Source organism: Clarias gariepinus, chromosome 3 (genome assembly GCF_024256425.1).
Source record: "Clarias gariepinus isolate MV-2021 ecotype Netherlands chromosome 3, CGAR_prim_01v2, whole genome shotgun sequence".
Classification (NCBI taxonomy): Eukaryota; Metazoa; Chordata; class Actinopteri; order Siluriformes; family Clariidae; genus Clarias; species Clarias gariepinus.
Window position 1 is genome coordinate 7,200,372 of NC_071102.1, and position 25,353 is coordinate 7,225,724.

A 25,353-nucleotide genomic window follows, 5' to 3' on the forward strand; every position below is an offset into this window, starting at 1 on the left:
ATGCATCAATGCTTAAACGTACTTTAATGTGTGCGTGTTTAGCCAGATAGTTTAGTTTTGAATTGGAAATAGAAATTATAAGGCGAAGATGGTGCCTTTACAGACTCCTGTAAAAAAGCGCATTCTTTTCTGCTTACTGTACACTTCCGGTTTGAACTTCAAGGACCGGTTGGTTGACTGGAAAATATACTCAAATGCATAGTCAGTGAGAGTCTCATAGACTAAGGGCACTTTCACACTAGGCATGATTGATTTGTACTGTGCCCAGCAACAATTATTCCCCCTCCTGACTCCCCCGTTGGCCAGTTTTACGTTGTTATTTTTCTTTTTTCTTTACTTGGGAACACTTGCATATTATCATTCTCTGATGGCAGTATGCACCAAAGTTGGTGGTTCGCCTGATATTAAAATACTATGCCTAATATTATTGATATTTCCGAAAAAAATCTCTTAAAAAAGGCTCTTACGTTCTTTCCTACTGTATCAGCTATAGATGTGTAGGTCAGAGGACGAGCTTTGCGAATGTTACGTGCACACGGAGATTTCGAAGGAAACGGACGACGCATCCGCTTCCGTTTTCAGGTACGATTGGCTTCCATATCTGATATAACCCGTTACCGAGTTTGCTGTATTGCTCTTGAGACCAGCTTCTCAGCTGACTCGGGCACAGTTTCCGAGCTCGGAACGATCGTGTTCTCACTGATCCAAATTACCCACACTTTGGAGTCAAGTGAAAAACACCCTAAGAGACAATGAGAGCACATTTTATGCACTGTTATATTTTCTCTTTGCACTCCTTCTACCAGAATCCTGCCCAATTGATGAGAAGCCATACATTTTTCATGTGACCTTTTGTAGGTTGGTGTGCAAATGAAGCCTGACCAAAGTAAGCAGCTGCTAATCCCACAATTCAGCAAGGGAGAAAAAGGAGAAGCAAGAGAAGTATCTATATACAAAACCAGACAGGAACCCAAGTTCAAGGTAAACCTGTTTTCTTCTGCCTTTCTCTCCATCGCATACCATATCGGGAGATCCTTTGCATTCTTGCCAAACCATGACGCAAGGAAAGAGAGGGGAGAGACAGAGGAAAGAATCCTCCTCTATGCTCTGCATGAGCAAAAGTCTTCCTTCTCTCCCACACATTTTATCCGGGGGCACTAACCATCAGGCCATGCAGTGCCTGTGCCTGTACGCCCACGAGCCAGCTTGAAAGATCAAGGGCAAGTCTGCGCCCACAGCCAGGGCTTCCCTTGCTCCTCTCTTCCGCCATTTCTCTCATTAATTTGTCAGAGAATCTATAGCGAGGCATTTTCCTGCTCGCCCACACACGCTTACGACGGGACCCACCATGGATCAGTGGGCTTGGAGAGATAAAAAACAACTGCCTGGGCAGCTACCTCTACCCTTTTCAGTGACAATACACTGAAAATTTAAGGCCTCAGAGGTGCCAAGCTTCCCCTTGTATCTTAAGACCCTGATCTGATGGCTTTAATGCCTTTTTCTTCACCAGTTATTATCTCTTCAAGTAAAGCCCCAGGTGGTCAAACAATAAGACCACCAGCTAGGCTCAGACATGCTCACTTCCAGGGACAAGGGTTAGGAGATTAGCATGATACAGTTTTTTTAAGACTTTCACCATGACCCGATAGTTTAAACAAAAAGACTCTCAGGGCTCTAACCTTTATTAGTTAGATAACTTTTTGGTATCTGGGAAAATTCTCAAATGATGAAACACTGGGTCATCACTTCAGCATGACACAACAGAAGATCAATAGTGGTTTTCTTGAAGCCTACTAAAACGTTGAACTTTGATAATAATAGATTGAAAATGTCAGTGAGCATTGGAACCTTTACAAATGCTTTGCTTGAATGATTTATTGGAAAACGGACTCACTGTGGCATGCCTTCAGACAGACTACTTCAAAAGGCTTAAACAAATATGATTTTAAAAGATTTGTAAAGCTTCCTCCATACAAGCCAATGATAAGCCAATCACTTGGAGGGTTCTCCCAATTAAAACGTTGAGTGGCGCTTTAGGGGATTTCAAACATAGATATGTATACACTGAAGCTTCAGTGGACTAATATTCACACAGTACTTTGTAAAAGTCTTGAGCCACCCCATATATCTTCATATTTTGCTTCCAAGTCAGAATTTCTTGCATTTTAATGTAGTCTCAAGGAATAGTTCTCCAGACTTCCTGAAGGACTTTTTATTTTCATTTTCAGTCCAGTCCTGTACCTGACCAGTTTTAGAGGACTGTTTCTGTTCGTTAAGCCACACAGTGAACTGTGAATTATTTAAGCATAAAAATATCTAACTTGCGGCATGAACCAGTGAGAAGCAGATGCAGATGTTGACAGGTGATGAATACTGGGTGATAACTGGTGCTGCTGAACGATTTGTGTTTGGAATAGACAAGAGGGGAAATGAGGTTGCTGCTGAGGATGTTACATGAACGAGCAATTTTTAAATCTTTCAGCACTTCACAGCTTATAGTCAACAATAGTAAAACTATATTAATAATGTTGTTGATATAGTTTAATATTTATGATGAACTATATGAAGTAATACATGCAATAAATAGATTCTGTCTCTAACAAATTTTGCATATTTGATGCTAATATCTAGTTATCAACATTACACTTGCAAAAAAAAAAAAAAAATACAAAATTTGTGCGTTAACTAAATACCCAGCCCAAAGAAATGCTATTCTGTCTATTAAAAAAAGTGTTTCAAAGCCCTGAAAGTTAGACTGGGGGAAGAAATAAATAACAAATAAATCACATAAAAATCAACTGCTGTGCAATCTCTTGCTCATTTTATCCGTGGAAGGAAATCTCAGTGATATGCCCTGCAACTAGCAGATCAATAAATACCTGAGAAAAAAAACAACAACCTCTGATTAAATTGGGAGAAAAAGAGAATCCCCAGGCTGCCTCCCTGCCTTACCACCCTGCACCCTTTTCTCTCATAAACACAAAGCAGTTCACACACTCATTCACAATGATTATTAAACAGCATTAAAAATGCAAATGTTTTCTATTTTTTTTATACACAACTCAATTGCCTGTAAATTTTCAAAATCGAACAAATTACACATTATTAAATTACTGAATTCAATAAAACATTCAATATTTATTCAACACAAATGTACTATAAAATGCTGATTATATATCACCTATAATAAGTTAATAATAAGTTTTCCCTTTTAGGATGATGATGGCTAAATGTCTGATGACACTGACACAGCTTGTCGTGACACACACTGTCATGGCTGTTAAAGCCCAGTGTTTATGACACATCTATGCAGGCATTATGTCAAACGATATCGTGTGGGATATTTGTTAAATGGCTTGATGTAATTAATTTGACAATGTGAGAGGCCACAGACACACAAACAATTTGTCCACCTTATATATGATGACAGTCAGTCGTTATAAAACAAGTGTTATAGTTCTTAAATTATTACTTCAGTTCATTCAGGTACAGATTATATAAATAACTGTTTATACATGGACCAACCACAGATGTGAGAAAAATGTCTAAAAATATAAAAGTATAAAAAAACATAATGTAACAGGCTGAATATATTCATACAAAAAAAAAAAAAAAAATGAAGATGATGACCAGGTTGCTTCAATAGCAGCGTTCAGCTCGTATACTGTATATTGTTAGTTTGGATGTTTCTCATCATAGATTCTCCCTGGGGTTCAAGTCAGGTGAGTTGACTGGCCAATCAAGAACAGTAATATATCAGAGTCAACAACATATAGTGGGAGTTTTGGCCAAGTTCTTGGTAGGTGGCCGCACTGACTATAATAGACCAACACCAATTGAAGGCATGGCCCGAATCATCACTGGCTCTGGAAACTTCACGCTGGACTTCAGGCACCTTAAATTGTGTGCCTCCACTCCACCTTAGGACTCTGAGACACTGATTTCCAAATGAAATGCAAAATTTACTTTCATTTAAAAAGAGGACTTTGGATCTCCTTAGCTCAGGTAAGATGTTTTTGACATTGTCTCTGGTTTTCCACTAGGAATTTAACAGTTGTAGCCCATTTCCTGAAGACGTCTGTATGTGGTGGCTCTTGATGCACTGACTCTAGCCTCGTTTAAACCAAGATATGTGATGCCAGCCAACCACATTTTTTTAAACCGCTTGCTCATGCAGGGAGTAAGAATAACACACCTGGAGGACAACATTTACGCTTGCTCGGATAATAGGGTTGCCATTATTGAATTTAGAGTACTACAATGTCATCCACCCCCTGTCTAGGTTCCCTGGCTGTGGGAGGCTACAGCATCATGCAGGATTCAACCTTGCAATCTCTGAATGATACGGCGAACTCATTACTGCTGTGCCACTTGGGAAGCTATTCTTCCAACTTCTTGAATCGTGTTTGGTTGACAATCTTCTTGAAGCTACTGTCATTCTTGTTAGCTGTGAACCTTTTCCCAACACATTTGTGTTCTTGTGTCTTCAAATAAGCTAGCACCATAACCAGGATGTACAACGCATTGTGATGATTACATGCAATTGGAGTTAATTAAGTAATCAATGTTAAGGTACAATAACTTTGTATTTGCCTACATGAGTTTAATAACATCCATCCTGAAGGCTACCATATTGTGATGGGGAATAAACTGAGATTTGGGTGCTCAGAGTGTCACCAGGCAGGAAATTGTTTATCTCTTTACGCAAATGAAACCATGAATTGTAGTAGAATTGGTCAATCCATTTATAGTACAGAAGTTCAGCTTGCCATTTATACAAGTCAACACTGCGGCTGGCATGCTCAACTACTACAAAGACCCTAAAGTCCTTGCAGAACTTTTAGAGAGTTTACAGCAGCTCCTTTTTGGATTCCTGACTTTTTATTGAGAAAGTCAGCTCGCTGACAGATATATGTGCAGATCCTGCAGCTCTTTATAGATTTGGTTGGGTATCAATGCTTTGCGCAATACCTGGGAATGACAAGAGTGCCTAGCAACCCAGCAGGAGTGGGAGGCAGCATGTCACAACTCACAGTGCTACAGAAAGAGTGGGCAGTACGGCAATGACCGCTTTTGTCTGCTGCCCAACATCAAAAACACCTGCGAGTCCAAACTCTGACTGCAACTTTCACAGAATGGTTAAATGACGCACATATAATCGACGGAAGCGAAGCTGTCGGCTTCTAAAGAGCGACTTTTACTTTATTCACCCATAGTGCATCCTTTATCAACACGAAAAAAAACTATGCGTCACTGACGGTACAATCAGCAAAGCTTGAACCGAAGCTGTAGACTAGTCCTTTCACACTTCCATGGCTTTCCTATAGTAAAACTGCTTTCTTTTCCTCTCTTCCTTCTCATGTAGTGCAAGATTCAACTTGAACATCTTTACATCTCAATAAAGGATACAATAAAGGATTTTGCATGACACTAAAATTCTTAACTTCTTTATCTAATATAAATGACTCAAATAAGCTTTGAGATTATTAAACACGCAATCGTCGTTGGAGACGAGGAGAATACGTGCTCGTGAGAACATATGCATGCACGTGTGCTCCAAATAAAGCATTTTAATTGCTTTAAAGGACTGGTCTATTTATAATTGTGCAGCCCACGAAGCTGATGTCATTTAAAGAAAAAGATACGCAGTAAGAACAGCATGCAGTTTGCCTGAATTGTTCACACATGGTTCTGGCGAGAGAGAAAAACGCACCAACACTTCACATACTAGGATCAAGTAAAAAAAATAAAATAAAATAAAAAAAAAGTAAATTCTGCTTAAGTTTTCATCAAAAAATGTATCTAAAGCTAAAGAAACTACAGTAAGTTCATTATATACACACAATATCTGGAAGTCTGGAAGTAAGCATAAAAGCAGCGGGGATGAAGCTGGTACTGCTAAGAAGCTCCAAAGCACTATTGGAGACAATAGTGGAGATGATGGTGAAAAGATGGCAGACGTTGCTCATTCTTTTAAAATGAATTGTTTAACCATCGACACCATTTTAAAGAACAAGGACAAGATTTTAGAACATGTTATTTTTATACTGTAGCCAACTGTGTTAGTATCCTAGTACCTAGACAACGTCTGTCGGACTTACGAACAAATTGGACTTAAGAACAAGCTCTCGGAATGGAACCCGGTCGTATGTAGGGGACTTACTGTAATGTTCTGAAAAATATTAAGGGACCTGGGAACTGGTAAGTTTACGAACTAATGGGAAATTTAAATTCTGTAGCATCATTTTAAAATGGTCCAAATAGTGCAAAGTCGAAACAAAAAGCCGATTTTATGCAGAGTTATGGGATTCTGCTACATTATATATATATATATATATATATATATATATATATATATATATAGTTTTGAACTGTTTAAATAAAAAGCCCTACATCACATTGTTAGCTGTGAACGTTTTCTCATGGACACATCATACTGACTTAGTTTTGATTTCTAATCAGTGGTTTGTTCCCCTAATGTGTGCACACATAAGTTTTATGTGATAATCTGGTCATTCAGTACAATCAGGTCGTCAGTTGACTTCATTTTATTGCCACACAATGTTGCTGAGCCTAGACCTGAGCAAATTTAGCAACCCCAGATCATATCGCTGCCTCCAGAGGCTTGTACAGTGGCCAGTATGCATGATGACTGCATGATGATCACTTCATAAGCTTCCCTTACAACCGCGACACGAATAGGGTCAATCTGGACTCTGCTCCAATCTGCCTTTTGTCTGATTAGTCACACCAACAAGTGTTTTCTTATGGACACAAAGCCGTTTAGTCCCAATCCCAATTAGAGTTTTTGGCACACTATAAATGTGGAAAAGCTACTACAGTGAAACCTCGGATTGCGAGTAAACGCGGTTTACAGATGTTCCGCAGGACGAGCAAAGATTTTTTATAAATTTTGACTTGGAAAACAAGCAAGTCTTGGTTTACGACTACAGAGTATCATGTATCACGCATGCGCTTCTTGTTTTGTGCTTTGTAATTGTGGGTAATCGTCTCTCCTGCTGGGTCTTAGTGCACGTCTCTTAATGGTATAATCAACATCAATAACACTGTGACCACGTGTGTGTGTAAAACATTTTATTTTGAGTTTGAAAGCGCGTGTGTACAGTGGGCGTGTACTGTTTCTTATAACACACGTATAAGAAACACATGTATAAGAAACATTGTGTGTGTGTGTAAAGCAACCCCTCTCTGCTTCACACACACATGCACAAACACACTTAAGGCGAGAGAGAGTGTGTGAACCGGCACGGTGTCAAATTACGCATGCGAACACATAACACACACTCCGCAGCACAAGACAGAGAAATACGCACACGTGCACACACACACTCAGTGCCTGCGCGCATAAACGGAAACACTTACCTGTCGCGATTTATTTTAATTTTTACAGGTTAATTTGTTTTATTTTTACTTTATATTTTGTGTTAATTATTTTTATTTTTATGTTATTTTTTTGGGCTGTGGAATGAATAATTAGAATTTCCATTATTTCTACTTGGGTTTAGGAGTGTTTGGGAATACGAGCCCGCTTCCGGAACGAATTATGCTCGTATTCCAAGGTTTCACTGTATTTCATTGAACATAGCTGTGAATTCTACTGAAGATTTTTTGTACGCTGCAACTTCACCAATCGTGTGACGTGATCTCACATTTCATTCATTCCTGATTTATTTTTTGTTTATATTTTTTTCATGAAATTGGCAGCTTGGCTTGATTATTTCAGGTTTTTATTATGTGTTGGAAGTTCTTACCTTAAATCTCCTTGGTTGTTTTCTTTGCTTGGGGCAAACTTATTTATTTTAATTTAATTCAATTTTGTTTTAATTCATTTTATATTTATTTATTTATGGCAGTGTACTTGATTCTTGATCCTTTTTTCAAAGAAAATTAAAATATGACTTGGAAGGGCCATAATAAAGCCTACCTTGAGCACATTACTGACCACAACAGAGGATCTGCTACAATAGAAATTGCTGATTATTTTAATGAATCAGTAACCAAATACCTTTACTAGACACTTTTTAGAAAGTGAGTTATATTTTTACATGCTGTAACTTTCAGTGATTCTATATTTTTCCTAAACATTAAGAAACTGTGTTAATGGTCTTAAGTTGGAAATAGTATGTTAGAAAATGCAGGATTCCCATTTGTTATTAAAATAGCAAACGCTCTAAAATATTTCATCAGAATGTCGGATTATTAATGATATCTTCTTAAAAATTAACATTCATTGATTTCTACATTTCTGGAAATCAGTTCTATTTACAGAAAGTGTGTACAAGGTTAATAAAATCATCTGATGCGGTGTGATTTAAAGACAAAAAAAATATTACCCACTGCTGCTAAAAAACATTAGTTGAACAAGTTGAAAACATTGAGGTCCATTACATTACCCAAAACACACACACACACACACACACACATTTCACAGAGTGAATTATGAACTTGCAAAGAAGTACCTTATTGCCTTAAACAACCTGAGAATAATTCTGCTGTTGTCTGCAGGTTGGCAAAAAACAACACACACACACACACACACACACGCACACACATACACACACAGGAGCTTTTCACTGTAAGCTGTTAAGCCGGATGCATGCTTGAGTATCCACTTTGAATAATCGAAAAGCAACAATTTCCTGCTGGCATAATATAACGTGACCCCCTGACCGTCTCAACAACACCAATCCATAACGGTTGTCCTCAAATTCATTTCTCGTCTCGCAGCCAGTGAGCAGGAGAGCACAGACAGAGGGGGGGATTAGAGATGTTTGCTGCTGAAGGACAGCATGAATATGTTATGTGACCACTGTATGCACCAAACCTGCTGTAGGATTATTACTCATTAATAAAATATGTGCATCGTACTGAAAAGGAGAAACTGCTTCGTTCCTGATGATGGCCTTTACAGCTTATCCAACGAGCATGCTTACATCATAGATACCGCCATGCAGCTTTATCCACTAGTGTGTGTGTGTGTGTGTGTCGAATGTGAGAGACGTGCAGTTCACTAAGCAAATCAAGCATGAATCCTTCCCCTGTACCGCCCTGCTCGGACACCGCACCTACGTCACTGCAGTCAAAGACGAGATGCTGATTGACGAGATGCTTTCAACAGGGGAATGCTGGAAAAAAAAATATCTACAGAACAAGTCCTGTCAGGCACACACACACACAACACACACACACAATCATAAGCAAGCACACAGACAAAGACATATACAAAGGACAAGGGCGCACTGCCTTTAAAGAGGCCGTGTCTGCTGCTGGAAGATTGAACTCTAACAAGTTTCCTTTTTTTTCCTGACCTTGAAAAATGGAGGAGCTGGAAAAGGCTTTATTTGCAGAAAAATCACAAAATAAAACATTAACCACTTGCACAAGACTTACAGCTGCATTTATTTAAAAGCTGCATGAGATACATTGTATTGGATTTGGACCATTTGGTATTTGTCACTTATAAAAACATTACATGGTTCTGGCACACACACACACACACACATCATATACTGTGCCATAGTAAGTGCTGAAGTGGCTCGGGACAGAAGGTACTGCTGTCATCTCTGACGTGGTTGTTTTAGTTGACGTGTGTGTGTGTGTGTGTGTGTGTGTGTGTGTGTGTGTGTGTGTGTGTGTGTGTCTGCGTGCGCACGTGTATGCATAGTGCTTTTGAATCTGTTGAGGTTAAAGTGGTGAATAAGGAGAGGACAGGGCAGGTTAAAGGATGCCAGGAGACACAGGAACAGGGACAGGAAAAGAGACATGGAAGGAAAAGGAGGAAAAAGGACAAAGGACAAAGATGAGAGGAAGAGAAATGAGGGAAGAGAAAAGGAAAAAAGTGAGGGAAAAGTGGAAAAAAGAAGGAGAAGGGCAGAAAGTGAAAGGAGAAGTAGAGAAGTAAATAGATGGGACAGAAAGAGGAAGTGGGGAAGAAGAGGGGTGAAGGAGATATAGGAAAAGTAGAAAAACTAAAAGGAAAGAGAACAGAAAGGAAAAGGGAAATGTAAAAAAGGTATATGGAGACGGACGGGAAGGGAAAAGAAGGAAGGAAAAAAGGAAAGTAAATAGAAGGGAAGTAAGAAAAGGGAATGGGGAAAGAGGAAATAGAATGAGAAGAGGAAGTGATGGGGTTAAGAAGAGAAGTGGATGGAGAAGGGAATAGAGAAGGTGGAAGAGAAGAGAAGAGAAGAGAAGAGAAGACTGGGGTGTGTGGGATGTGTAACACAGGCCTGCGCACATTTGCTAGTTTTCTTCAGCTCCTCTCACTCCTTGCACGAGTGGGTGTCTGAGGCTCGATTGTCATGGTATACATAGCTGCTGATGGAACACCTTGTCATAATATTCCTCTCATCCGGCGTCCCCCCCCCCACGCCCCTCCCTCTTGCTTGTTTCACGTGTTCCTGTAGCCGCAGCAGTTCCCCTGAGACAGGTTTCCCCGGCATCGACGTAAGAGAAGGCTCTCTACCCACGCTGCAGAATCAGGAACATCTCATTTCCATCCACCCTCACATACTCCCTCGCTCGCACGAGGCTGAACGCCTTTCTCTTTCTTGTCTCCCCTTTATTAACCACTATTTCTCAGCTCACTTTCCCATCCTCTCTCTCTCTCTCTCTCATCATCATCCTCTCCCCCGAGCTGAAAGCAGGGAGAACCTGCGTGGGTGGCAGCGTCTCTCCCTGTCACTGAAGCCTTAGGCCCACATTGACAAATGAGGCATCGGGGCTTCTCTACTGAGCGTGGGAGTGAGTGGGGTTTCTGAATCTCTGCAAACACAGCAACCCTGCCTGCTAGTTAAGGGATAGACGCAGAAGATGGAAGAAGACTTCGGGTGGGCGTGAAGACAAGGAAAAGACTTATGGTCTGTCTATCTTCGGTAAAGAAGATAAATGCGATGCCGGTGTCGAATACGCAAACCCGCAGCTTCGTTGTTAGCGCTTTGCTTTTAATCAAGTCCGCAGCAGCCTCGAACTAGCAAAACTGTCTAGAGCTATCACAGTGACTGCTTCGCATAGAAAGGAAGAAAGCACAGGACTTTTAACATCATATATAAAAGAAAAATCAATCAATACAAACAACTAATGATAGCGGCATCATGCCATAATTACAGGTTTGTCCATAATATGACATTCGAAGTTGGTATCGCACCTTCATTAAGACCCCAGCGAGAAACCGAAGACACAAATCTAACAAGTAAAACTTTTTAATGAGAAGGCAAAAAAAAAAAACTCACGGGTATTCCTCTGCGAGTTGCTGTGCGAAGCGAAACGCCACCGGATCACGATCGACAGCCACCAGAGTCACGTCTGGGACAGATCTCAGGATGGCCTTGCTGTGACCTCCACCGCCGAAGGTCATATCTAAGACAACCTGCGTCAAGAAAATAAAAGACATAACAGAGTAATAACAAAGCCAGTCTTTAAAAAGAACAATCATGATTAACTATTATGAAAAGTAATTATTATAAAAATAGTAATAATTATTATGAAAAATCCACCAAATCTACGAAAGGGTGTTCAAGTCAAACCGGGACTTTTTTTCATTAGTGCTTGGTTACCATTAATATAGAAAGCTTTGATCGGACTGCCTGCTTCATGCTTGAAATGCTGGCCTCCCAGGAACTCCGTTAATGGCCCAAACATGTGGACTGGACAGGAGATGTGGTGATAACTCCCAGCCGAGTTTCTGTAATGTGCAAGTGTGTGTGTGTGTAGTTCCCAGACAAATGCGTCTCTTTGCAAGTTGGGGACAAGTTATCCATCAACTCTTAAGATCGGATGGTCATTCGTAAGACTTGAGGCTTCACCCCAAGTCCCGGTTTAACTCGAACGCCCCTCGTATAATCAATGCAAAATCACCTATAGTTCATACAAATAATTTCTTTTTTTACAGAATTTTATTATTTCGTTTTTCACGGTGGAGTTCATGTTAACAACATTTCCTGTTACACTTGCAAATTTGACCAAACACCACACTGTTACATGGAGGATTGTTAAAAGTAATATATAAATAAACCTGAATTCTGAGTTGCTTTTTCCCGCACCAACACACTGATCTTATTTCACTTTGGTTGCAAGTTTTCTATATTACCCACAATGCACTTAAACACTGGTGCTAGAAAGATTAACTTTTTCCTTTATCTCTACTTAAAGGGAGCGATGCAGCAGCACTTCAAGGCTTCTTCTCGAACTCACCTACTGTTCTGTACACTGTGCTCAAACAGATCAGATTACAAAGCGTCACCTTTCATACTAATAGCTCCATCAACGTCACAATCAGGCCCGATCCATGGGCACGCAATGTCCTGGTGCCAGACACTATAGTACACTCCCAGAGGTCTTGAGGGACCCCACAGAGGGGCCAGGGCCACCCCGGTAGCACAGGCGGAGCACAAATCCTAGGTTGTTTTTAAGTAAATGGTTTTAATGTTGTGACTGATAGATGTATACAGTTATGTAGCATCAATCCTCCATACGACTTCTACATTACAGCTTGGGATAATCACAAATGCAGCCCTCCAACTCACTTTGATGACTAATAACTGCCCATAAGTCAAGCCCAGAGAGGTATCACAGACCATGGCATGTCATTAGCGGGGAAGCAAACTGAGTGTTTTGTGTCTTTAATGGCTATTGGCTTTTATTGATCCGTCCGTCAATTATGAATTTGATCGAGTCGATTCCATTCTCGCAACATGGAAAAGATCCCCGGAGTTTCCTGGGTTACTAGAATCCCAAATAAACGCTGTCGAGTTCAAAAACGGAATGTATGTCTGCTTCAGAGACGAGTGTCACTCTGATCTCACAACTGATTTGAAAAGTGACGATGACTTGCCCGGTGCTGCGAACGCCGGTGTGAAAAGCTCGCTCTAAAAGGTTACAAACTGTATTCGTGCATTTACCCGTTTTATCGCTTTTTCACTCTCTTGCACTCAAGCGCTCCAGACACGCTGTCCTCTTTTATCCTCCAAAAAAAGTCGATGCATGAGTCACGGTCTCTCCTGCTGAAAAATGCTTTGGTGGGTTTTAAGAGATAGTCCTGCGTGCGCCCGACACTACCCCGAAGCCTCGCGCTGTATGGGCGCTGTCTGAAAAGTCTCTGCAGGCAGGGACAATTGTCAAAACTTTTTGTCAAACACTATGTACAAAGAAATTCGTCTACATAATACACATTCCTTTGTAAGCACACATGGAGTCGTCTCTCCACTTGTGATGAATTGAAGTGTATGGCCAATCTGTTCTTCATTTGCCGGAGGCATTCGTGAGATTATCTGAAGAAAGATTATGTAAATATGCAGTATATAATATAAACCAAGGACAAAATAATTTGTTCAGAAGTGTTTATTTCCTTTATGTATGTAAAACTTTTGAGACACCTCCTATAATGAAACTGAAAAGTAAAATCCCAACACAGGATCGGATATCCCCCAACTGACTCAGTGGCTCTCCAGATTCTTGGTATCTCTCTCTTTCTCAGGTGAACCAGAACTCACACTCCCAGGTTGTAGAATTAATGATGAGTCTGTAACCGAGACCTTTATCCGAGGTCCAGGTCAGGTTGTACGGATCTGATCAGCAAGTGACTGACACTTTGTGCGTAATGCACAGGAACAAATTGTCCTAAGTATGCTGCCATCATGCCTGTTTTGCATCACATTTTGCATAACTTGGCAACAGTGGCTCCGAGAGAGAGTCCTGGCCCTGCTCAAATCGTAACATTTGTCTCGAGTGATCCAAATACAGATGGACGGCACTTAGTACAAGTGTACGTGGGTCAAATGTGGCTGGGAGAGACAGTGCGATCGGATTAATCAAACCATTTTTGGAGGCGGTCACGCACGGTGTGAACACTAATGTGTCCTGATGGGTCGTTAATATTTAGGGTAGAGTAGCCACGAACCACGAAAAGGAGTAGCAATCCCTTTAACTAAAATAACATTAACATATACCCTGATTCAAACTATTCTTACGATTATGCATTATTTTAAAAACACAATTATTATAAGAGACTTTCCCAAATTCCTAGACTTTTTGCCAAAGCTTGTTGAACTTCTTGACGGTTCTTGATCGCTAGACTTTGTAATGCAACATGCCACAAATCAGTAGTTTTCTACTCTGGACGACTGTCCTGCACATTTTAGTGTTTTCTCAGCTCCCAGCACTAATCAACTAATTAACTGCCTTCCCTTAATTGAACAAGGTGTGATAAAGCAGGAAAAACACTAAAATGTGCAGAACAGGTAGTCCTCCAGGACTGCAGTTAAGAACCACTGTCTTAAATCACCTAAAAATTGACTACACATTAGTTACGAAAAGCCAAAATTGAGAACGATGGAATTCCACAGTTCATAGCGGTCGGCTAACTTTGTTTACGTCGCATGTGCATCTCGCGGCCGATGGCTGCACTATCGACGTAGAAAATATGAAATTGTATTAATTATCATCTATTTAGAGACCGTTTTCATCATGACCCCAGTGATACTCAAGTTCCATAAGCCATTAAATGTTGCGGTTTAGAAGGTCCCAGGTTCAAACCCCACAACCACCAATTTGCCACTGTTGGGCCCTTGAGCAAGGCCCTTAACCCTCAACTGCTCAGATGTATAATAAGATAATGTAATTCGCTCTGGATAAGAGCGTCTGCCAAAATGACTAAATGTAAATGTCAAGCACTGTCTAAGAACCATTACAACTCACCTACCACCTGCGACAAAGTACCTACTACACTTTGTTATACTAAGAATTGTTGAGAATTGCTATGATTTCTGTTTCTGGTGAACAGGTGACATAAAAACCTGTGCTTAGTATACTTGCTTCTTCTGTGATAAAAAGTCACCATATGCAGTATAGTACTAAAGATACACACATCTCAGTAAAGGATTGTTACTGTAAGTGCCCCAGCTCATGTGAATCTTTGCGCTTCGATACTAAACAAGAAATTCGACATATGTTTCGACACTATGATCCATTATGAAGAGCAATTTTGAAGAATGCTCTATGAACCACCTGATACAATCCACCTTTTCTTGACTTTGTTTTTCTTTTTCGCTATGATGTATGGCAAGCCGTACTGAACCCTGACCAAGCCCTTAAGATAACGGTCATAATCAAATATGTAATAGTCCATCACGCTGGAGATGTGCCTTCTGCCTACTATTAATACCTTAATATACTGTATGTAAGCATTTATGAATCAATATTTGATTAAATGCGATTTGAGAAATGAAAAAAAGGGAAAAAAAAACTCAATCAAGTTCCATATTCTCACCGCGATTAACCTTCCTTCCTGTCGATGGCTTACGTTGTTGTATTGGGAAACAACAAACAGCAAAGGTTGTATTGAATGTCAGCGTTATCCTTTATTGTCACATGTAGAGGTCTGAGGAAAGCCATCTGATGTCACTGCGACTGGATTCTGGCAAATAGCCAACTGAGACCTTAAACAATTACTTATGATAAGGGAACATACATTATCCGTGGTCAAAAGTTTGTGGACACCCAACCATTATACCCGTACGTGCTTTGTGGATATCTCATTCCAGATTTCGTCCCCCTTTTACTGGTAAATTAATACTTGCGAATAAGGGTCAAGGGATAAACACAGGGCCGTCGTAATGATTACAGAAATGAGATGCAAATCTTCAGACTATTTGCATGAGACTACCACAAGAGTAACAACTGCTAGAACATTACCAGACAAGCCTTTTATGGCCATAGTGTGTGAATGAGCGTGTGAGTGTGTGTATGTATATAGATAGATTGGTACCTGGGATAGGATCCAGGCCCAACTGGCACCTGGGATCGGCTCCAGCAATTCCTCAACGAAACCCCAAAAATTGAAAAAGAAATTTTTAAATGTGTATGAAATGTGTGGAAATGTGTCTGAATCAAAATGATCAGATTGTCTCTGATAAGCTAGCCGAGGGCGATGGCGGCGAAGGAAAAACTCCCTGAGATGGCAATAGGAAGAAACCTTGAGAACAGGGAACCCGTCCTCGGCTTGGGTGATAACGAATAGCAGGAGTTGATCTGCAGCCATACCACTGTCAAACCTGCTGAATCAAGAAATCACTTAAATAGAAACTGTCTGTCAAGCAATCGCTGGAGCATATACCAGGTGCCAGGCTGGCCTAAAGCCTATTCTAGGTGCCAATCCATTGCAGGGCACGCGCACATACAGGAGGACTCGCGCTCATTAACCAATTAATTTAACCTGCATGTCCAAGCAAAGAAAAAACATGCACTCCATGTACAGAGACCCGAAGCGGGACTCGAACCCAGACCCTGCAGTGCAAGGTGACACTGCTAACCACAATGAAATTATAATAAATCTAATCCAAGAATTATAATTAAATTATATTACATTTCATGCACTACGGGCAATCTGTAAATGCCAGTCAGTGTACACTGCATGGCTTCGAACTATGGGAGGAAACTGGGGCATGTAGAGGAAAGCCCACAGTTTACAAGGAGAACATGCACCTTCAATGCACGCAGACCAGAGGCAATGTTCACACCCCTGATCCAAGGTGACCGTGCTATACCCACCATGCCTCCTAATTCTGTAACATCAAATAATATCCCTCTGTTTATAGTATAGAAGTAGTGTGGCATTCCTCCATGTTTTTAGTGTTTCCAATTACCTTTTTCATCACTAAGAAGTGAATTTATTATTTTTATTGCAAATTCTATCTTCAGTTTAATTGTACTCCTTAGCGGAATTTGTTTTTCCATTGTAGTGAAACCATCTCCTGGTTATTATTTCTTCAGAAGTTTAATCCTTGAATACATTACATACATTCTAATAAGTGCTACCTTCTCTCATAACAGCGATCCCATTCAGCATGGCTGCTGTTCAGAGAAAACAATCAAGACATACAAAGCTATTTTTGTGCTCGCATGCAATCATACGATGATTAACTTCTGAAACGGGCAAAATCCTTCCAGGCAGCCGGCACAGGCCAAGAGTTCCACGCAATTAGTCACTTCTAATGGGTACAAGTCCTTACATCGTTGTGTCCACACTGCAGGGACAATCCAAAGGATGTCACGTGGCATGAGTTATAATTTAATTGCAGTCAAGTATTTATTTCTGGGAGGGGATCCGGACACGTGTACGGGTTCGTCTGCGTATGTGTATGTGAAGGTTGCTACCTTCTTCGTTTGCAGCTGTTAAACATTTTAGGAAGTTAAATTCTTGGCGATCGAAAGCCAGAAGATACGGCACTCAGAACCTGCGTGATAGATGTTCCTCATTTTGCTTCCTTGATCCTTGCTCCAGCTTTCTCTCGTCTCTTAAATAAACCATCTTTCGGAGCCGACTGATGCAATAAACATACGTGCTGTTCATTATGCTCCCCTACGTGAGGTCAGACTGCCCTTATTGCACAGTGTCCATAGCAACCGTGAAACTGTCACATCCTTTGCCTCGTTTCGTTATGACCTCTTATATCACCGGGACAATTTCGAAATCTAGATAGCATGCAGAGAAATAGATTTCAACTTTTTTCTTCCTTAAAAAAAAAAAAAACGACGATATTATTCAGAATTGACTGTTTAGTCATTTTTTTAGACATTCAGATGGGTCTCCAGAGGGTAAGTGGACAAATGAAAACAAACAGTATGAGAAAACATTCCCTATTTTCAAGCCATGTAGATTTCCCCCCTATTGTGACCTCATAAGAAGATACACCCCACTCCCCTCCTGGCTTGTTTCTCAGCTCTGCTGTTCTCTGGAGAGGTGTGGCTGAGCAGTAGCTCATTTACATACACATTATAAAAGGGCATATTTGATGGAAAAGTGAAATAAAGAGAGTTTGAGGTATGAAAACATGCATTTTCTGAAAAGTATTTCAGTTGGAGCATTACCAGACAGTTTTTGAGTTTTGGGGGAAGTCTCTTTGGGGGGCTCGTATTCGATACCTCCTGCATTTAGTGGCATTTGCCATCGTTGGTGTTAGCTCATTCAGTGCTTCTGTAGCAAATGAGACGATGGTGAGGAATACACTGTACTTTACGCTTCATAAAATAATGCTGGCACTTCAAGGTTTCTAATTAATAGCCAACTAAATGTTTCAGGGTTAAATCCCAAACAGTGTAAACTGAAAAGCTAATGTGCTATATGCAGGGTGCAGAATCCCTTGTTCCACACACCAAGTAGTCCCCTTGATCAGGAGTTAGAGAGGGATTTGGAATTCAGCCTTATGTTAGCAACTTGAAATGAAACAAAGATTTACATTTAAGCATTATCCAGAGCGACTAACATTTGTATTTTATTACACATGTGAGCAGCTGAGGGTTAAGGGCCTTGCTCAAGGGCCCAACAGGGACAACGTCATCTTCAGATGATTTAGAGGATTCAGAAGCTTGGAGCTTCTGTCAATGCACAACCTGGGACCTTCTGAATCTTCTGAAAATGATGTAACATTATCAGATGTGTTTTCCTGCTGAAAGAGCTCCTGTGACTGGTTTCAAACTTGGGTCTTGGCGCTGGCATCAAGAAATGGAAGGGACGAGGAAAAGCCAAAGAGACGTCATAACATCAGGTGCAAAAGGTCTTCGTGATTAGTTCTTTGCTGGGCTGCAATGGAATGGTATGTGACTCAGGGTGGTCTAGTGTTCTCAGTACAAGTGGTTGATAAGGCAAATATCGGTAATATATCATCATATGATTAAGCCATAACCCCCAAATCTGCTCTGGATCAAAATGCACGATTGAACGGATAATGACGTTCTAACGCTGTGAAAACATCTATAAAAAGAGGAAAAATTATGTGTAACTGTCGTTTTAAAACAGATCTCTTCATCCACCTGCTTTCCTATTACACACTTTCTGCCTGTGCTGTCTTCTGCTTGAATGCCACAATCTTACTGTCCAATTGATGACTCACTTAAGGGCTGTTGATTCAAGTGTCATTACACATAAATACATCAAAATAAATGTCTTGGCATCGTGAAAAATAGAAGAGATGACGCACGTCCAGGTTTATGGATGTTAAATCTTTTCACTTCAGACACAAAAAAAATAGGACTTTGGCCTCTTCCACCATGTTGCACATTGCCACGCTGCTACAGTTAAGGTTTTTTTTTTTTTTTCTTTTAACAACTAGATGTTAAGAAGCATGGGGATCGATAGTGACGTCGGTTGAGAAGTGTGTGCGCATGTGTGTATGGTGTTTGTGCATGTGTGTGTGCAAGCTGGTTGAGGAGGTGATCGATGGCAGGCTGAGTCTCCCTCTCGTGTCTGAGACTCAGGCAGCAGATGGGGAGGGAGAGTGGGCCAGCATGATGAGTCACAACCAGTACCATCAGCACGCCTGACGCTCCATTCAATACAACAGAAGAATATGAATATACAAAAAAAAGATAAACTGAAAAACGATAATACAAACAGGAAAACTGCATGCTTGGTTGCAATCCTCTATTGTCAAAAAGGCAAGAGGAATTTATTTTTATACACCTAGCATACGCCTTCTTCCAAAATGACTTACAGTCGAGACGAGCCGAACATACAGTAAGAAGAGCGGCATATCCAATAGTGGCAGATCCGAGATTTGAACTCCTAACCTTCTGATCAACATCAGAACATTAACTGTTGGACCACTAGGACTAATTCACATCACAAAGCTGGCTTGAACAATTTACGATATTTGCTCAGATTCGAAAGGTCTACCCTTACGGTATACAAGTGGCCCCCCATCTTGTTCTTTGAACACACTAAATGCACACTGTGATTACTTCTGGAATTTAAACACTACTTAGATGCCATTCCAAGTCTGCTTGATCATCATCAAATATCTATTAAACCGTTGCTGTGTCGCCTCCCCGGCACTCGATGATGATGGATGACAGCGAGACGGGTGTGTGTTGGGAAAAAAGCTGCGGATGTGACCGCTGCCATTTATGTCATATAACCCATTACCAAATATGTATCCTATCTAGGACAACATAGAAAAGTGGTGCAGGTGTGATTCACAAACAACTGTCTTGAGACATAAAGATAGTGCTGAACTGTGAACTTCAGCTGTGTGTCCATGAGAAAACCACTTGTTAGTGAGACTAATTAAAGAAAAAAAAGGCATCAGTTTGATAAGGAGCATAAAGTTTGGACTTTGGCGTGTGGAAAAATCATGTAATGTGGTCTGAGGAGTTCAGATTGACCCTAATTCATAGTGACGGACACGTCAGGGTAAGAAGGGAAGTACCTGAAATGATGTACACATCATGCATAGGGTCCACTGTACAACCCTCTGGAGGCGGTGTTATGATCTGGGGTTGCTTTAGTTCCTCAGGTCTAGGCTCAGGAACATTATGTGGCAATAAAATAAACTTAGCTGTTGACCTGAATGTACTGAATGACCAGGTTTTGGAGTGTATGGAGTGTTCCTTCCCTGATAGCACAGGGATATTCCAGGACACAAATTGTGAAAGTGTGGTTCTGGGAACATGAGGAATAATTTTCACACACCACCAAATTGTGAGCGGTAATCAAAGCTAATGGTGGTCAGATCAAATCCTGGAGTAATGTTTTGGGTTTTTTTTTTTGTTTAGAAAGTGTCTAATTATACGCTTATTATAGATAATCCAATAAACCACCAAATTTTAAAATCCAATGCTGGTTACAATGATAGTGCCATACCAAAAAGGTTTCTCGTTTCTATGGTGCCTCAACTGGTATAATTTGTCTTTGGGGTAGAGGGATACATTTCACCAGGTCAGTATGTAGCAAGGCCTTGAGGACTAATTATGGTTTTGGGGTTTTCTTTCTTTCTGTGTTTTTTTTTTTATTATTATTATTTTTATAGTGGTTCTGCGTTCTTTTAAATACCCCTCTAGCATCAACACATCATCTCCATTGTGAAGGAGTGCCATGCAAAGTGAAGGAGGACTAGGAACCTGAGAGACAGCATACATTTTACCCATGGCTCTCCAGCCCAGTTCAATTACAGCTTCAGGTCTTAAATGTCACTGGGGCACATTTGAAAAGATCTGCTTACACTTGCATCACCTGGGCAAAGCCATACCTGAGCTTCTCAGCATGACTAGGCACTCTTCCATCTTCCACTGTTCCACTGGAGTAACTCGCAGACCAGGACAAATCCTTTCTCCCCTGTGCCTGTGCAATGGTCTGCAAATACCCCTTTTATTTTAACCTTTAAATGCTATGACAGAAAGAATGGCACAGGATTTCCCATTCAAACCAGTGAGGCTAAAAGTAGAAGTACAGTACAAAGACTATGGAGAAATGAGATCCTTTAAAACATCCTTAAGATGCCTGAATCCCTGGTGACATAAAGGGCAACATCACGGCATCAAACGCAACAAGCGAACAGACCCAAAATAGCATCTCGGTGTCTGACTTGCTCTATAAAACCAGCTCTTCAATAAAGGTTCTCCTGCTTATCAGTGTTTTTTCCACCAAGTATATAAAAAAAAAATGAACATTTTTTGTAACACTCCAAGGCATCGCTGTTAAAAGCATCCATGCTGCCCCTTTAAGAAACCTCCTTTCTCTACTGGCAGCAACAGACGTAACAACTCCCTGAAGGATTTGGCTATAATGGGCTTGGCATTTGCAATGGTGATTTACACTGAAGTCGAAGTGAGTCATCTGCATTGATATTTCATGCTGAGCGGCATTGGGAGCCGTGCTCCCCAGGTCCTCCAGGACCAATGCGTCTCAGGGAAAGCGGGGAAAAGGTGAGCCAAAGGCAGTGGAGGGAAAAATTCTGCCATGTCCCCATGCTTTCAGAGACCAGAAATCAGGGATGCCACAGGTCTTAGGAAAGGATACGTCTCTTTTTCATAAAGTCATCAATTTACATGAAGGCGTAATGAAGCAAAATGACTGACGCGGTGTCGTGACCTGAGCATCTTGACACGCGTGGTTGGGATGTAGATGAAACTGTTGCCTTTTCAGACTGTATTTACTGCCTTCACCAGCAGAGGGAACAGGAGAGTCAAGAGTGCCTTGATATGACCAGGTGGCTTGAATGCCAGACTTTATATATATATAAAGCGTCCATGCACCAACTTGACCTCCTAGAACAAAACACATAGCCATGCCAAAAAGAAAAAAAAACCTTCTAGTCAGAAACCCTTCATTAGTGTTGAAGCCAATGACCAGACCTCTTCATAGCCAGACAGAGAGTGAGAGAGAAACAGAGAGAGAGAAAGAGAGAGATGTTTTAAATCTCTTGTCTCTCATTTGCACACAAGCGATAAGCGAAGGAGGTAGGGAACATGAGAGACAGTGCGTCTACCTGTGGCTCTCCTGTCCAGTTCAGTTACAGTGTGGGGGTCTAATATGTCAATGGGAGACTTTTGAAAATATCTCCTTACACTAGCTAACGCACCATTAAGGAAAGAGATTGCCTGGAACGAGATCGCTTTTCCTCGTTGCTCGGTTGCCATGGCGCGAAGTGGACAGGAGTGGAAAGGGTGCCTCATTCCTTTTTTTTTTTTTCCATCCTCATTAGGAGTTCAGCACATTATTCCGTTTACATGTAATCGTGTAGCTGTGTCAAAAGCAAGCGGTGTGTTTGTCAGGAAACCCTGCTTTGCAAGCAGCTGGTAAAAGAGCGCTCATTTATTTTTTTTTCTAGTCGGGCTTTACAACTTGCCCATACTCTGGCATTTACAGAGAAGCCTGCTGCACCTAGACTAAATGTTAAAAAAGACAGAGGTTGTCGATGCACAAATGCAAGGCTTTTGATTGTGCAGAATAACAACAGGGTTATAAGAGTAAAAGCTCCATTTATTTCTCAATATAATCCCCTCCTACACTAATGCACTTGTCTTCCTAGTGCTTGGATACCATCAAGGTAGAATGTTTTCTTAGGGAAGATTGGACTGCCTGCTTCACGTCTTAAACGCTGGCCTCCCAGGAACTCCTTTACAGACCCAAACATGCGGAAATGGCTTGGAGCGGGGTCAGGACTGTACGGTGGGGATGTGGAGATAACTCTCAGCTGAGTTCCTGTAAAGTGCAGGTGGTGTTTGGGAATTATTCTTTGTACAGTTCCCACAGACAGATGCATCTTTTCCGGACATTGCAGACAAGTTACCCGCCGATTTTCAAGGTTTGGGCGTTCCGCTCGTTCAGCCAAAAGAAATTTCATCAAGTCCGTGTTTGTCTGGAACACCCCTCATGAGAAGTACCAACAACTAGAGCGAGTTTTTCCAGCCAATGACAAATCCATCAGAAAAACAGGAGTGCCTGGTGACAGATTTGCACATTATGATGATTGACAGAAGTCAAAGAAGCACATATATAATTAACTCATTTCTTCCGACATGTTACTTTCTCTTTTGATCCATGACTGGTGCGATCAAAAGGGTTATTCAGGACTACGTAGCACTTTTGTACCTTCAGATAAAATTACATACTGGACAAGTACAGTTATTTGATTTGAGGTTTGAAAATTGCTGCTTATTACAAACAGCTGTCCTTAATCAATTTCAATAAAATGAATTAACTACGAAATACAAAACATGGTCCAAAAAAAAAAGAAAAACACACACACACAATAGGGTGGTTTGAGCAGGCCCGACTGTTACCGCCTTGTTGTTTTCCCATAACAGGGAAGTGTTTTAAAACGAATCACGCAAAGCAATCAGCTAACATTCAGAAACAATGTTATTTTATATTAAAGATGTATATGCATAATACATCAATTTACTGTCACTTTTTATAATTGCAAACATATGTAAAAGAAAAAATAAAACTTATTTTAGAAGTTCTGGTTATTGCTGGTATTGTATCAGGTGTAAACAGTCATTCCATCACTTAACTTATCTTGCATTTAGGATTAACAAAATGATAACCACGAAGATCTCCATTAGGATTCTGACAGGTAAAAAAAAAAAATAAATAAAAGTTTGAGCTTCACCTCTGTCTATGCAAAGGGCTTACACTGGAGACTCCTTCCATTAGTTTTCTGCTGGAATACAATGTATTAGAGGAGGTTAATAAGAAAACTGAATTAATGTTGGAGGCATGCTGTTATAGAAAATTAATCAACACCATCTCTGGCTGATCAGTGATTGAGAATTTAACCGTACTGTGGTATAAAGCTAAATTATACATGATGGAAATGAGCACCCTAAAACATTCTCACTCACTCTTCATCTATACCGCTTTACCCTGTGGACATCCCAGGATGTCTTAGGGCACAAGGCAGGGGCACACCCTGAATGGGGTGCCAATCCAGCGCAAGGCACACATATTCACACTTTCATTCACACAATTTGGGAACAGGAATTAACCTCATCTGATTGTCTTTGGACTGTCGGAGGAAACCCGAGTATGTGGAGAAAACCCGCCAAGCATGGGGAGAACACGTGCAAACTCCAAGCACAGTCGAACCTGTCCGGGAATCGAACCTGGACCCTGGAGGCGCAAGGCGACACTACTAAGCCACTGTGCTGCCTAAAACTTTATTAGAATTTTTTTTTTTTAAATCTTCCCACTTCATTGCAACTGCCATACAAGTCACAGCAGATGGCCTTCAGAAACAGGCTTGGCTGATGAAATATTTGACTGATGAATGTTAATTTGGTGGATGTGTGCAATCTTAATGACGTTCGACCAAACAAAGACCTGACCCGAACCACTTTGATGCCAGCAACTGGATCGTCGCCAAATGCAGCACTCTGTAAATAGAGAGTCAAGGAAACAAGAGAAAGAGTGAAAGCTAGACAGCCAACAAGGTGTTTTGCCTGCCAAAATACAAGAAAAGCTTCTGGCGATTGCTCTGCCAAACTGTAATAGTCTTGTTGACTGCAAGCACTGAAGTAGGCCGCCGAGGAGCGTGTGCTCTCTTGCCCTTGACCGGTTCTTTGGATGGGATCTGAGAAGACCTACAGACGATGGCAAGGAACGTGACTGAGGTTAATATTCGCTCCTGAATGTTTGAAAGGTCGCACCGTTACCCAATTGTGTAACGCATTCGTTCGAATTCCATACATTAAAAAGGAAAGGCTTTCCCATCATGGGACCTGACGAAATCACACCGCATTCCTGTGCTCTGCACGTCTGCGAGGCACTATGCAGCGGGCTTAAACCCTGCCAGTGAACACTAAGCCTGGGGAGAGAGAGCGAAAAAGAGCGTGGCTCGGGCGCTCCAGACAAAACAACACCTTCACGGGCTGAAATCTGGCAGCAGAGATGCTTGGGCTTGAAGAACATCTCACTGTCAGTGTGAATAAAGACTGAAAAGTGACTTGTGACTTGACTTGGCATGCAAATGAATGTGAGCGAGCGTATACATTTGTGTGAGCAAGACAGTGTGTGTGTGTGTGTGTGTGTGTTCGCTTCAAGTGAGAAAGGGAAAA

General features: G+C 41.0%; 1 protein-coding gene across 4 annotated transcripts in view; it reads right to left on the minus strand.

Annotated features, from left to right (window-relative positions):
* mettl15 (methyltransferase like 15) overlaps nt 1–25,353 on the minus strand; it is an 81,592-nt gene that overhangs the window by 17,385 nt on the left and 38,854 nt on the right. For all 4 annotated transcript variants that reach the window (XM_053493418.1, XM_053493420.1, XM_053493421.1 and 1 more), the window contains exon 3: nt 11,253–11,389. In XM_053493418.1, coding sequence (XP_053349393.1) covers nt 11,253–11,389 — 137 coding nt within the window. The remainder of the gene's footprint in view (nt 1–11,252; nt 11,390–25,353) is intronic.